Source organism: Mytilus trossulus, chromosome 10, assembly GCF_036588685.1.
Source record: "Mytilus trossulus isolate FHL-02 chromosome 10, PNRI_Mtr1.1.1.hap1, whole genome shotgun sequence".
In the NCBI taxonomy this organism is placed as follows: domain Eukaryota; kingdom Metazoa; phylum Mollusca; class Bivalvia; order Mytilida; family Mytilidae; genus Mytilus; species Mytilus trossulus.
The window spans coordinates 37,513,468-37,530,144 of record NC_086382.1 but is presented as its reverse complement, the minus strand read 5'-3'; the positions used below and the strand labels follow the sequence as shown (position 1 = coordinate 37,530,144).

The 16,677-nt window shown below is 32.8% G+C and overlaps 1 protein-coding gene across 1 annotated transcript; it reads right to left on the bottom strand.

Annotated features, from left to right (window-relative positions):
- Positions 1-1,468: 1,468 nt before the first annotated feature.
- LOC134687304 (transmembrane protein 272-like) lies at positions 1,469-16,452 on the bottom strand. Its single transcript, XM_063547482.1, has 6 exons — positions 16,164-16,452; positions 14,481-14,556; positions 11,258-11,374; positions 9,774-9,833; positions 7,522-7,725; positions 1,469-2,360 (listed from the first exon to the last, which is right to left on the bottom strand). Exons 2-6 carry the CDS (start codon positions 14,551-14,553, stop codon positions 2,170-2,172), a joined length of 645 nt encoding a protein of 214 aa, XP_063403552.1. The 5' UTR covers positions 14,554-14,556; positions 16,164-16,452; the 3' UTR covers positions 1,469-2,169.
- Between the last annotated feature and the right edge of the window lie 225 nt (positions 16,453-16,677).

Below are 16,677 nucleotides of genomic sequence, written 5' to 3'. Positions count from 1 at the left end.
AAATTTTTTTTAAATAAAATTCCATTTTTCCAGCATTTTCTTATAAATGGACTTAATTTTTCTTCCAGTTAACATATTACATACAGTCTGCAGTTAAAGTTTTTAAAACATTTTTAAGATTCTTAAACTAGCCTGGATTTTTACCAAACTTGGACAGAAGCTTCTGACAATCCAAAGATAGTATCAAGAGGAATAATTTTATTGATTTTTTTCATTATTTTTGTTGATTGTGTGATTAATAGCAAAAGTAGGCGAGACACTGGGTTCCGCGGAACCCTTACAAATTTTTTAATTAAAGTCTAACGATTTTGAAGCCTATACAACGTGCTCTTGACGTGTCTCAAACTTATCTGTAGCGTTTTCAAAGCCCTTGTAGCGTGTATATTATGTGCGTGTAGTGTACAGGTGTACGCTTGACACACGCTTGAGCTGAATGAGTTTTTTTATGCTCCATAAAAAATTCCTTGAGTAAAAGCGTTCACCAAGCGTATACCTTTGATTTCGACGTACTTCAAACTTATGCAACGCGCGTTTAACTCTTGCTAAAGCGTTCCTCTGGCGAGCAACTAAGTTACGTATACAGACTTTGTTAATTTTCTGTTTTGACTGATTGTTTTACATTGTAATTTCGGGGTCTTTTATAGCCGACTATGCGGTATGCGCTTTTCTCATTGTTGAAGGCCGTACGGTGACCAATAATTGTTATTTCTGTGTTATTTTGGTTTCTTGTAGATAGTTGTCTCATTGACATCATAGCCATGACATCTTCTTTTTTTTTATATTTGATATCTTAACGCCGACCATGTTAAGTCTGCCAAAATTGCATGCATGATTAATTATAAGGTTATCAGTCGTAATTAAAGTTGCACATTTGATTCGTTGTTTAATTGCTTGAAGTATTATTTCTTACATCTGCATGGTCAAATGTATTTTTTTTAAATATATTTTAGATTTAGGTTTCAGTTTTTTTTTTTTTCATCTTGAATAACTACTTATCAGTCACATTTTAATGACGAAAATGATCCAGAGGTTATGAGTCCTCATAGTTTTAATAAAAAGTAAATAATGTTGCAATATTTAAACAAAGAAAATAACCTTAAATTTGCAATTTAAATGAAAATAAAAACGGAAATATACTTTCATAATTTTTAACATTGTTTTCAATAAACGATCTTTTATTTTGAAAAATCCTCGTTTTTTTACACCTATTCGAGGCACGTATTTTAGATTATGTATACACGTCCTTGGTCTATCATAGACGTAAAATTTCAAGAAAGTGCATCATGTACATATTCCCTAGACCCGTAATCTTAAATGAAATGATAGTAATTATTAATACTTCTTTTATAGATTTTAGTTAACAAATCTCGTTTCGAATATAAAACGTATTGCTTACATGAAATCTTATCTCATATCTTAACACAGCTGGTTTCAACGTTTGACTCTAATTAAAATAACTACGCATATATTGAAAGTAAATATTAGCAGCTTGTAATTGCGTGTAAGAAAGTATTCAAATGATAATTAAATTAGCTTTCGTCATTATAAAGTATGCATCATATGTAACATATCTCTATAGCAACTTTAAGATGCTCATGCTTATTCAACAGGTCAATTAATAAGCTATGGCGCATGTATATGCAAGGCGGTCATGGAAAGAACAGATGTATTCCGAATAATATCCGGTGTTCCGAAAGACTACGGACATCGTCCAATATATACTGCGTAAACCTTCAGGGATTTACGCAATAAATATATATACCGTCCCTTTGTAGCACGTGAATTGCAACGTGAGGTCAAATGTCAGGGTTATCCTTGAAGTTCTAGTGCATTTGTTTAGTTCTCAAATACTATTTTCTCGCCCCTTGTCAGTGAATTGTATAAGATATCCATGAACGATACATATTTATTAAGAAAAAAACTAAGTAACAGTCGATTATAAATCTCGTGAGAACTATAGCAGGTACAACGAGACTACACTATTGAAAGAACAAATACATTTGTATTACGTTGTATCTTTCTCAGCAACTACATCATTACAAAGGTGACAGATAGTTTTTTTATGCCTTTCCGTTGAAAGTGAAGGAATCCGAATGCCGCTAAATGATAAAAATGGGAACGATGGTTACGTTTGATCTTGTGACCGGAAGCTATCCATACTGTTTTGAGTTATACCTTCTTGCCAAAGATACACGTGCAAATACCAAGAGCAATGCTTAAAACTGTCAACACTCCAAGCACGACATAAATAGAGGATATTATCCAGAATGAAAAGTAATACAGCGTTGGATTGCAGTAATTATCTAAAATGGAGTTACTGCTTTGCCAGTCATCGTAAGTTCTGTACACCCATACATTTCCTAAAAATGTAAGAAACAAATTTTTCATTCAATTGACGTTAAGGTTACATAAGAATTCGAGTTTACATAAGCTTTCAGGAAGTTTGCCGAGGAAACCCGAAGTTTAAGAAAGTAAGCACAACAGTCTCGGTCAACAAAATTTGGCTTTTTCCCATCTGACCATGACACTTATTTCATAGCAGTACCAGTTTTAATTTGACTAAAGTTTACTAGAAGAAACCGGTAAACTCGGTAATATGGCAATAGTTACAGCTCTTTTGATCTTAATCAATATCTTTAGAAAAAAGGAAAGCATGACTGCACTTTGACTTATAAGTTTAAAAGTCAATTTGGTATCTTTCACCTATTTTGATAGTGTACTTATCAATCTATACAAAGCAAGTCGGCTATCTCCTCAAACACTCTCCGTTATATTTTATCCGATTCATTTGGTCAACATTTCCCTCTAAGCCCACAGGCACTTGTCTCAGAAAACAAATGTCCTATATACCTTATTATAACACAAGGTACTTAACTTGCATTTTAGAAAAATGTTGGGTGGTGACGAAGTTCTGTTATATGTCGCTTTATAGGCTGTTAATCCCACTAAAGCTTGTTTTAACGTAAATCTAAATTAATTTATCTTTACAATGGTGTATAACATGCCTACATTTATTGTCGGAATCATCCGTAGCAATCCTACCGAAGTATGTCAATCGTTATAATTTTGCAAACCGCTGAAGAATTGGCAATAAACGCGTCATGCTCCTTGTATATCTCGGTTTCCGATTGGTCAATTCTATGGGAAAGTCTAAATGATTCTCGGAGTTATCTGATCTTGTTTCATTTTATACGTAAAGTCAAGAGAGAGTCTGAAAGACATTGACGTCATGGGAAATTCAAAATTTGTAACTTATTAGACATACCACAAACAACACTTATTAGATGTTTTTTCACGGTATATCATACAATTTTAATAACTGTATGATAAGTTCTATTCATACGAAAACTAACAGGTTTTTTTAAAACGATTTTTATAATAAATCATTTACTGCGGCCGTTTATAGCCAATTCTTCAGCGGTTTGCAAAATTATTACGATTGACATACTTTGGTAGGATTGCGACGGATGATTCCGACAACACATGTAGGCATGTTATACACCATTGTATAGATAAATCAATTTAGATTTACGATATAACAAGCTTTAGTGGGGTTGACAGCCAATAAAGCGGCATATAACGGAACTTCGTCACCACCTAACATTTTTTTCTAAAATGCAAGTTAAGTACCTTGTGTTATAATAAGGTATATAGGAAAAAAAAATTCTGAGACAAGTGCCTGTGTCTAAGCCCTCTTACAAAATTCTTACAGCAAGACTTGCATCTATATTAATATATTAATATACAACTGTGACACGTAAGTTCTTACATCTTTTAATGGAGTTATAGATAAGAATTACAAACAAAAATACGAAGCAACGTATACATATAGATTCTTACATTGGTACCAGTGGATTCTCGAATTTATCTAATCGAGATAGTTAAATTATCGAATTTTAAAGTCTGAGCCTCGGCGAGGACTTTAAAATTGATGATTCAACTATCGAGATTGAATAAATCCGATCATCCACGAGTAACTATGTAAGAATCTGTTTATCTAATGATTATAAAATAAATTTTCATTTTTGATAAACGAAAATCCCTTCGAGTGCCCTCCACATTCCGTAAAGTTGTCAATTTTATTAACACCTGTTATCACACTGATTCATTCAGTGAGCTGATAAGGGTCATGACCTGTAAACTCATCCAATCATATTCTGAGATCATCGGCTACCACACGTTGATTATTTTTACCAAGCATTGAACTAGTGCAATATGGGTCCGTGTAACACTTATCAATTCAAAGTTTTAAAAAGTTTTGAACTTTTAGATTTTTGGAATTTTGATCAAAGTTTTAAAATATCAAAATTTCAAATTGTGTTAAAGTTTAGAAATTTTGAAATTTTAACCAAATAATTAAAATATCAAAATTCTAAATATCGTTTAGAAATTTCATAGTTTAGAAATTTGATCAAACTTTTAAAATACTAAACCTAACGCGCAATTTTGATTATTTCACTTTTTGAAAGTTTGATTTTTTAAATGTTTGCTTAAAATATCAAAATAGAAAAGGGGCAATAAGAGGGATACCTGTAAAAAGCGAAACGAAATAAAAGCGGAACGAAACGAAACAAAATGAATTAAAATCATACTGATACTTAAAAGATTATGTATGAAATAAAACGGACGTTTGTAAGCGGTGAAAATTTGGATGACAAAATTAATATTTCTTAAAAGATTCTGAAGATAATCTATTTAAAAAACAGACGTACGGCTCTGATATTGACCATTTTACCTGCTGGTTTTATGATACTGAATGATGGTGTCCTAATTAAGGTTGTGCTAGTCCACAGTGTGGGAGGTTTTTAATATAATCTTATTTACGCTGAAATTAAGACGGTACTAAGATCCAATATCAGCAAATTGGAAACAAGATACTGTTACAAGGTATCTACAAAAACTCATCATAGATAGATACCAGAATATAAATTTTGCCGGTTTTTGCGCCAGACGCGCGTTTCTTCTACAAAAGACTTATCATTGACACTCGAACCAAATGAAGTTAAAAAGGCAAATAAAGTCAAATAAAATTGAAAAGACCAAATAAAGTAAACTTTTAAATCCAAAGTATAGCTCTGGTTTTGTCAAAGTTGAAACCTTTCGTATCATATATAAACGTATACCATAAACATTATTTTCACGAGCATTCATATTTATGTAATAGTTACCGCTGTACTACATTAAGCACCCAACTTGCATTCATGTTTATGTAATAGTTGTCGCTGTACTACATTAAGCACCCATCTATCCAGTTGTAGGTGCCGGCATTTTGAAAGTTGAAAATTGTGTTCAAAAGTTTCTATCAGCGATAAATGGTAATCTTCTGGGGAACCAATATTTAGATAGTCCCTGTTTTTTTTCTTGATATTACCACTAGGGGCTTCGATAATGGTACATTAAAATATTCTGATCCCTAATTTGATGATATAATATTCTGTGTATCCATGCCTTTTAGTGTTAAATTTTGAACCAGACAAGTTGATTAATAGCGATGGAAAACTTAATAAAATTGTCAGTGCTTCGACAAAACAACCTCACCCCACTTTAAAAGTTAAATGGTTGCTCCCTTTAAAGACAACGTTTGGACTGGTTATCATACACGTAGCTCCATTAGAGGTTCTAAATCAACCACTGTTTTATAATAGTAAACAAAAGGAATAGATTTTTTTGTATTAAAGGATATTATTGTCCCGTATTTGCAATTTGTTATTTGGTTATTTTTAAGTTATCGTACGACAATCGACTTTGAGCAAACTAAAAGTACACATGTACATCCAGTCAGAATGGGGCGTGCAAAGAGAAGCCACACTGTCAGCTGCATGATGGATTTTTTCCATTTTTGGCCGTACACTTATGTTGCTCTCGAAAAACCAGTACAATGTAAAACGCTGAATTTTAAGTAAAGAATTCACCTACGGAACGCTGAAACTGAAATTTGAAATTCAAGAAAAATAAGAACGAAACAATTAAAGAGGTGTTTGACCAATATGAAGTTAATACATATTTAAATCCATCTATAAGGGAAACTTTGTCCTCGGAAGTTGAATCTTACGTTTCTTCTTAATTTGTATGTTAACAACCTATTTTAAATTATCGATTTTTTTTTGTTGCCAGTGAGAAATATTTCATGAATGTTCCGGAACAAATTTGCTATTTTATTATCATTGTCATGTTAATTAGTTTCTTAGTTTGTTTCATATTTTGACATAGGCCTTGTATTTCCTATTAAAGTGCGTTTTACTGTTCGTATTACTGTGTGTTTTTCATTCTTTATTGGCTAGAGGTAAAGGGGAGGGTTGTGATCTCACGAAGCATGTTAAACCCCGCCGCATTTGTGCGCCTGTCCCAATCCAGGAGCCTCTGTCCTTCTAAGTCTTGTATGATTTTGATTTTAGTTCATTGTTATATTTCGGAGTTTAGTACATGTATTACGTATATAATCACTGAACCAGTACATTTTTAGTCTAGGGGCCAACTGAAACACACCTAGCACAACTTTCATTGCAACGCTATATATTAAGTATTCCTTCCGTATCATTTCTTGGAACTGAAATAAATCATAAAAGGCAATATATTATCATCATGGCTTTTGCAATCGATAAACAAGAAAGGAAAAAGTTTTAAGTTGTATGCGACCGAAGCGCTTTTTTCTGGATCTACCTTCATCAGTAACGTCAAAAAGGCGAATAATACTATATGGTTTACTTCGAGTTGGTCATTTTTCACTGATACTTCTAAATGGTGGGCACTGGGAACACAAAATAGCTTTAAATTATTTATCTCAAACGCTAAACCTTATATTAGAGATTTAAATCAACGTAGTTGATTCCGGTTTAAATAGGTTTAATTATATTTTTTTTTTGATAGATGCACAACCTTAAAATTTCAGGATACTGTTATCCCATGTGATGTCTAATATGTTTCATAAAAAAAACCCGACTTATTCTTTTCTTTATTTATTTTGTTATTAAGAATGATTTGATATATTTCATACTATTTATTTATAACTAAGAATAGTTCTTATCAGAGCCGTGTTTACATCAGTGATTATAGGTACCCCTCTTGTCGCCCCTTTATATTTTTGATATTTTAAGCAAACATTTAAAAAATTAAACTTTCAAAAAGTGAAATAATCAAAATTGCACGTTAGGTTTAGTATTTCAAAAGTTTGATCAAGTTTCTAAAATATCAAATTTATAAACGATATTTAGAGTTTTGATATTTTAATAATTTGGTTAAAATTTCAAAATTTCAAAACTTTAACACAATTTGAAATTTTGATATTTTAAAACTTTGATCAAAATTCCAAAAATCTAAAATTTCAAAACTTTTTTAAACTTTTAATTGATAAGTGTTACACGGACCAATATGACACGTCAACGTTTTTATTGCATTTCCTTGTAATGTGAAAAGGTTTTAACATATAATTATAGATTTATTGCACGAAAAATGGTGAACAAAATCGCTCTTTGTTAATGACAATTTTCAATAAAAAATAAGTCCAATAACTGTACAGCATACCTGCAATGAACCAAGCAAATAGAAAACAGATGATAAGATGTTCAGGTCCAGGTCCTGACTGTTTCTCTTCCTCTCCCTCCTTCCTATTATTGACTTCTCCTCGGATGATCGTTAGTATGTTAGTTATAATGGTAAACACCCCTGCTACAATCAGGTATATAGGGATCATTTTTTCTGCCGGACAGTCGTGTAAATAGGTTGCTCCTATATAATGGGAAAAACATAAGTAGAAGAATATTAATTTCAAACAATGCTAAATGGATTTATGCATGCAATCTATGCATTATGGGAATTTAGTTATATTTTGACATATTGATTAGCCCAGATGTCCTATGCTACGAGGATACTGAGATTACGCACCGTAATATTTGGCTTTACATTTACGTCATTAACTTCGGACTCTGAGACTGCTCACCGTAACTTCCGGTTTAACGTCATCAACGTCGACACTAAAACAGCGCACATTAATGTTAGATCATGCTCCATAAATGAGGCACAGTCATTTTTGACCATGTGCCATTATATAAATAACACATAAATGAGAGTGTGATAGAGTAGAGTGTTACCCCGAGAAAACTTTGTCAACCGAGGCGAAGCAAAGGTTGACAATGTTTTTTCGAAAGGTAACAATCTGTTTTTATCATCCTCTAAGATATGTGATATCTCATTTACTAGTAGTTTACTGAATGTTCTGTCATTAGTGTCTTTTCACATTGTAAATTGAAAGTAATTCACTTTGTTGTGATGTGCATAACAAGGGGGTCTCATTGGGGGGTTCCGATCCCGGATCCCGCTTACTGTTTCGAGACCCACTAACAACGTTACAGTTATTTGGAAAATAAAAGTGAAGCAATATGCATGTATTGTATGTTGACAAAAAACGTAGAATTTAAGGATTGTCTTTTAAATTATTGATGCAAATTCATTTCACTCATAAATAAATAAACTGTCGATTTTTGATTGGTCTGCACGAGAGGGTGACATTACAAAAACAGTTTCCCGCTGAGCCTTGGGATAGAGTAAATTATCTCCCTCGTCTTAACCAATCAAAATCTGGCATTTTAACGTGATGTATGGATCATTAAATTTTCAATAAAAATTATGCGATCTTTCCTCCTTTAAAAGTATATGTTTATCCAACACCACTTACCATTAACGTACGTAGTCATGCGCCTGTAATTCAGTGATTTTCGTTTGCTGCTGTATATCACATTTGTTTATCATTTATTATTTCGTCATAAATCAAGTCGTTAGTTTTGTCGCTTGAATCATTTTACAATTGTCATTTCAGGGGCTTTTATAGCTTGGAATGGGTTTAGCTCATTGTTTAAGGGTGCACTTAGGTGAAAAATTGACACTGTAAGTTAAAAGAGCATAAGTTAAGGAACAAAATAAGCAAAAAAATAATGATTATGGTTATGGAGCTCCTTTTCGAGATATTTTATTCTTAATAAAATGGCGGGAAAAGGTAAACTCGGACTTTTACCTTATTTTTGCATTGGTAATAATTGGGTCCCAAATCGAAAGAAAAGAAATCTAGAATCTGCTTAAATTTTGATAAATGACCTTTATGAGCTATTGAAGTCTTATATGAAATGAAAAATGGGTGTTATGGGGCGTATATTTTATCCTCTATCGTAGGGAAAAAGTCCGAACATTAATTTTTGACAAAAATTCCTAAACCTCACCTAAGTACACACTTAAGGCCGTAAAATGACCAAAATACAAAGTGTTTTTGATACTGTGTACTTATAATTATTACTTGTTACTTATTATGATTTATTTTGGCACACAGTTAAATAAATGATTTGTATGCCCCGACGTCACCGGCTGGGGCTTTAAGTGTTACCCTCATTCGTCCGTATATACGTCCCGAATTTGGTTTCCATTCTATAACTTTAGTTTGCGTCAACCAAATGTTATGAAACCTATACATACTGCTTATTACATGTACCACAAAACACAGATCAAGTTCGAATTTGGTTAGCTTCACTTTTACCGTTCTCGAGTTATGCCCCTTTATAACGTTATTTGCAAGCGGGGGCATCATTTGTGTCCCATAGACACATTATCCATTTAGTATCTTATCAAAATTATCTGCAGAATCATTTAACTTAGTCAAGAGACTATTCTCTCAATGAGCCTAATAGAAACAACGAAAACTGACCATGGTGAATTTAGTGGGTTATTTTTGTATTTAAAAGCATTCGCGAATTATGAAGTTAAAAAGCAGAAAAGTAGCAGATACTTACCTACGGCAATCATAGCTATTGGAATCAACAAGAATATCCCTAAACAGATAGTACATGCAACTGAAAAAACAAAACATAATTCGTCAACACTAGCATATACATTGGTCACAGACAGTAGCATTTATGGGGAAAATAAAAAAACATAGGCACTTGTTTTTTTTTTAATTAATTCCTGTTTTTCTGTTAATATTTTCATAAAACTAACAATGAATTTAAAATAGGAAGGACAACATATTCTTCACTTCAACCTGAAGTTCCGACTCTATATTAGAATGTCCATTTTCTTACACAATCAAGAAGTCCACATGTGTGTTAATGCAATCTACTGTTATATATTCCATTGACCAATTTACTTATCATTTTGGTGTATGGGGGTACAAAATGTAGGCGCATTTCAGGTAGGTCATTTGCGAAACACTACTAAATGTTTTTGTTTTTTTTTACAGCTAAACGGTATAGGAGAAACATGTTCCCTAAAAGTTTTATAGTAAAACTGTATAAAGCAAACACGTTTTCTTTCAACAGTTCTATAGTAATAATCTGTTAACACAGAGATATATCTCGCCTTTTTGTAATTTTGATAATGCAAGTGTTGAAATTGAAATAGTAATACTTTAACATGTAATTTGTGCAATTATTCGAAGTCAATGAACCATGACTGAAGATACGTGGCTAAACAATCTCCATGGAAATGAAATGTGTCAATGCTAATACAACTGCATACAAAATACCATTAACTAATCATAAGTCTTCCCTTTAAACAAACCTAAACACAAACATTAACTTGTAAACTATGTAAAAGTTTCAAAGTCAATGAACCATGATGAGGGGGTGGGGCTATATAATCTTCATGGAAACAAGACATGCAAATGCTAATAAATTGCATACCAAATATCATTGACTTAACATTAGCGGTTTATCTTAGACTTGTCTAATCACAAACTAATACATGTAAACTAAGCAAAAAGTTTCAAAGTTAATAGACCATTACTGAGGGGGTAGGGCCAACTAATCTCCATGGAAATGAGATGTGCCAATGCTCATATAACTGTACACCACATATCATTGACCTACCACTAGTGGTTCACCATAAACTAGACATAATCACAAACTAATGCGCCGACGCCGGAAACAGTATACCTATGTCTCGCTTTTTGACTCCGTCAGGGCGAGACAATTATTAAGAATGGATACAAGGAATGTGTCAAAGAGACAACAACCCGACCAAAGAGCAGAAAACAGCCCAAGGCCACCAATGGGCATTCAACACTTGCAGAGGGAGAAAATCCCGCACTTGGAGGCGAGCTTCAGTTGGCCCCTTTACAAAAATGTGTACTAGTTCAATGAAAATGGACGTCACACTAAACTTCGAAACATATAAATGAAAAAAAAAAAAAAAAAAAAAACCCACACAAGACTAACAAGCATACGAGTAGTAAGAATGTAGCTATATTATTGGATACATATTTAAAACATGTACTTACCAGAACGTACTAGAATTCCACAGCATGTCTTAACGAAATCAACATTTCCATCTGATTCTTCCTTCGCTTTTTTTAGTTTTCCAAAAAGGGAATCGTAAGATGGCGGAGGAGCAGCATCTAAAATACAATAAGAAAAGTTATTGTTTTGAGAATATAAAAATAATGTTAAGATTCATATGAACCCATATCAGTATAAAGAGATATAAAGTCTATAGAATGCATTATAAAACTCTTTTAAGGGAGAGAACTCAAAAAATATCCTATGATTTCTTTTGAAAAATATAAAATGCCAATATGTTCTGTTCAGGTAGTAAATGGAAAATAATACTCATTCTTTTCGTAAACATCCATATTAATAAAACAAAATTGAAACTCATTGACAAAAAATAAACATTCATAACTTTAAAACTTGGGTTTGGCATGACTCTTATATTAGGGTCTGGTTGGGGTTTAAAATAGTTATCAGGATGATAATTTACTACGCCAGACGCGCGTTTCGTCTGCATAAGACTCATCAGTGACGCTCATATCGAAATAGGTAAAATGCCAAACAAGTACAAAATTGAAGAGCAATGAAGATCCAAAATTCCAAAATGTTGTGCCAAATACGGCTAAGGTAATCTATGCCTGGGATAAGAAAATCCTTAGTTTTTCGAAAAATTCAAAGTTTTGTAAACAGGAAATTTATAGAAATGACCACATACAAACTAGAGAACTAGACAAAAAGTACAGACTAAAGGTTTAAGAAAACAAGCATTCTGTGAGTATTACATGGCATACATAGTCCCCTAGCGGTTTAGAATTCATTGTTTTGGAACAAAATTCTAACTTGATCTATAACTTGTCATGGTGTATACTATATCCTACCGTAGTCTAAAATCGTTCATCTTGTCAGTTCGTTAGGTATTTGTGTTTGAACTTCACACACGGGGAAACTCTGCATTGACGTCACTACGCTACTCCCGGCGTAGAAAAACAGTGCAGAATACGTTTTTTCTGCACTTTTGAATAAAAAAACATTTCTAAAGGTAAGTTTTCATTGTTGTTCTCAATTATTGCCAAAAAATGCCAATTTTCTAATGCCCGTTTCAATCCCCACTTCCGAATGTCTAAAAACATTCTAGAACTTCACAAAATCCCACTTCCGGCCTCCATTGCTTTGTGTACATTCCATTCAGCGTCATCAATCTTGTGGCAGGCAATACAGGTCAAGCAAATAGTATTTTTTGGAATTTTAAAATGACATGCCCCTTTACGTATTTCGCGATTTTCCCGCGAAAAAAGCCAAACCAAAATGAAAGGAAAACTATATGAAAAAACGATGTCCATGCCATAATTTTGTACAGGAATATAGAGTTGGTTAATAAAAAAACAATATACATTTATTTTTCATAGAAATTTCTATTTATTCCTTATAAAAAGATCGATATTTCTGACCATCATGACTGTAGGTAAATATTCATACAAAATTCCCTTGATGTCAAAAGGGGTGGCAAAAAGAGAGTTTTCCTGTTGAATAAAACCCAAAAATTATTGCAAACTATTTTGAAGCAATATCCCACAAAGAAATAACGTAATTGCCGTAGACTGAAAATCCCCTAATTGACAGTAAAGCAATTTGATTGGGTATAACGAATTGACATCACGTGATTTTGACGCCATTGAAATTTTAATGTAAACAAGCAAGGTCAGAAGGTTCAGTATGGGACAGCATCGTACAGTTAGTTACTGACAAACAATTATGAGTTACCAAGCTTGACAATGCATGGTAATAAAAAATGAAAGCTAAGTCTACAGAAAAAAATAAGAAAAAAATAGCCTTAGGATAACGACTTATCAACACACCTGGATATAACAAATATCAAATCAATATCTTCAATCATGATGATAAAAAGTGTTGAAAACTGGTTATATAAGGGAACTTTCTAAGTCCAAGACCTTAACTCTGCACAAAATCATCAGACCGGAACATTTTCGAATTTTCAAATTCGAATTTGATCTGTAACTTATCATGATAAACTATATACCAATTTTCTAATCAATATCTTCAAGCATGACGAAAAAAAGTGGAAAACTATTTATTATAGTGAATTTTCTAAGCCAAAGGACCATAAGTCTGTACAAAATCATCAGACCGGATCAAAATTGAAACTTGATCTGTTACTTGTCATGATAAAACAATACACCAAATATCAAATCAATATCTTCAAGCACGAAGAAAAAAAAGCATTCTGTGAGTATTGCATGGCAATACATAGTCCCCAACCGGTTAAAAATTCATTGTAATGGAACGAAATTCTAACTTGATCTATAACTTGTCATGGTGTAAACTACATAAAAATATCAAGTCAACATCTTCAAGCATGACGAAAAAAACTGTTGAAAACTGATTATTTAAATGAATTGTCTATGTCCAAAGACCATAACTTTGGACAAAATCATCAGACCAAAACAAAATTCCAAATTGATCTGTAACTTGTCATGATAAAACTATATATACTAATTATAAAATTAATATCTTCAAGAATGACAAACAAACCTACCACTAAATTCTTCAAACAATTTACCAAAGGAAAGGAAAAAAATCCAAAATGTCATTTTGCCTTTTAAAAAATTATTTCCCTTTGAACAGAAAACTACTAATTAATAAGTATTTCATCAAAAATTTAATTCTAGGGAAAGGGCTTTTACTGAACAAAGAGAAAAGCTAAAATCGTGAAAATTGAACTTGACCTGTAACTTGTCATGATAAAACAATTAACCAAATATCAAATCAATATCTTCAAGCACGAAGGAAAAAAGTCTGGAAAACTGATTTTCCGGACTGACAGATGGACAGACAGACGGACGGACAGACAGACGGACAGAAAGACAGACGGACAGAGTGCAAACCTAAAGTCCCCATCGACTTCATCGGTAGGGGACTAAAAAGTGTGGAAAACTGATTTGCCGGACTGACTGATGGACAGACACACAGATAGACGGAGTGCAAACCTAAATTCCCCTTCGACTTCGTCGGTATGGGACTAATAAATAATAGAGAACAAAATCGATAAAATAAAGAATAGAGAATAATTGGGTGTAAAGACATAAAGAATAGATAATAATGGACAAAATATATAGAATTGAAAGAAAAAAAATGGTCTGTACAATCAAAAGAATAAAAAAAGGAAGGAATCTCCTCCAGTCTCTCTTTTATGGACCCCTACTTAAATCAGTGTACCGTTTGGTCCGACATACGAGGGCGGAGCGGTTCCAGCTTCTGCTGCTTTCAGTTCTGCACCTTTTGATGCCATCGTCTGAAATAATAATAATTTGATTTTTTTTATAATGCAAGCATCGTACACTCCAGGACAGCATTACTACTACACAAGCATCGTCCAGTCCAGGTCAACTTGTCATCATATATATTTCTTGCGTTCTTGGTATGGACCCCTTTTCTCTTTTTCTTCTTGTTTGGTGTTTATTTTAAAGGAATAATCAGTTTTCACTTATTTCACGTGTTCTTGCTCTTTTCCATACGATATAAGTAGTTTATTTAGGGAACACATTAAGAGGTAGTATGTTTTAACTATTGTTATTGGAAAAGCGTATGGATGTCGATGATGGATAGCTGTTTAATGTCCAGCGGCAAATGTATATGCATATTTAGGACGAGAACATGTTAATGTTATATGAATATTAACCCTGCTTTGCACTAGACCGACACACTGAGCCGAATTTTTAACGACGTCGTGCTAGTTCACAAGGTAACAGTCCGCAGGAAGACATGTCACCTTACCTGTACACATTATTCCGACTCCGATCCGACCAGACTTTGCTCTTATTCCTTAATTTAATGCCGAAAATCGTATGGATAAGGGAAAGAACACGCCATTGAATAAGTGATAATCAGTTAAAATAATAAAATAATAAAAATTGAAAATCAAAAAGGTTTTAAAAAAAAGGGGGAACCATGCCTCAAGCGCATGTGTCCTATACTTTGATACACTTCACCTTTTTTAGGTCAGTAGCATTGATATGAAGTCCAACTAAATAAAATTGGAGAGAGAACATGCATGTCGAATTCCCTCACAAAATCGTGTACATGTAACTCACTATCATATACAATGTATGATATAAAATATATATATATGTAATGTAGTAATAAAATTGAGAATGGAAATGGGGAATATGTCAAAGAGAAAACAACCCGACCACAGAGCAGAAAACAGCCGATCGTTTATTTACAATAGCTGTATTTCATATGAAGGTCTGGAGAGGGGGAATTTAATTTCTGTATTCTGTATTGTTAATGTTATTTATTTCATATCTTTATTTACTTTGTCCATTCTTATATGTTCCTTCTTTACTCTACATCCCCGTTATTCTAATTAAATTTTTCCATATTTTTTCTCCATTTCCCCCCATTCTTCTATATTTTAAAACACAACCCAGACCCTCTTGAAATGGGACTATATATGCGAAGTTGCATTTTCAATATTATTATCATGAAGAAAGAACGTCAAAATATAATCGATGGGTTAATGCTATGACCCTTTAATGTTTTTTTTTTAAACAGGATCCGTCGTCTACATCGCAATTTCACTGTAAAACTATAAATAGAACATACATGTACAAATTTTATAAGTCTACATGTCGTACGTGTGGTTAAAATATCATAACTTTACAATACAATTATCAGTATTGTACAAAAAAATGTATATGCACATATACAATTTCATCTATTAAAAGAAAACGAAACCGGGCCTATGGCTAATACATGTATATAACCGGTCACACAATAATCTTTCATAAGCACATCATATTTTCTTATTACAAATATCTGTGTATTTACTCTTCTATATTATCAAAGTAACCTATCAGATCAATAATTCACTACTTTAATGTAAAAAAACCTACTTACCTGACTTCCAATCTAGAACGTATGTTTAAGCAATTAGTTTGGTGTTGTTTTTATTATCCTCAATGCTACCCAGATAAACTGCGTATGAAGATTTGTAGAATATAAAGTACGTACTAAATGGTGGCTCATTGCCGGCAATACTATTTTTAGCAATTATCTCCTTGAAAGGCGTTTTTAATAAACTAATTATGGAAAAACTGCTGTTGTCTAATTGAAGCTCGATATCTATTTGTGATTTTACCGCACTCAAATATATATGGTCCCATGGCTTTTCTTGGTGAATTTTGGGTTTTTTCACGATACCTTACGATTTCGCAGAAAATTTTCCCTAATTTTGATAAAAAAAAAAAATCATCATATACATTTAGGGACAAATTTGTGCTTGCATGAAACTTCATTCATAATGATTTCCAGAAGAAAAATATATAAATGATATAACAACCAATCACAGATAGCCATCTATTTTTATCTCTATGTCATGTCCCTTCATAAAATGGCTGCGTCCATGTAATTT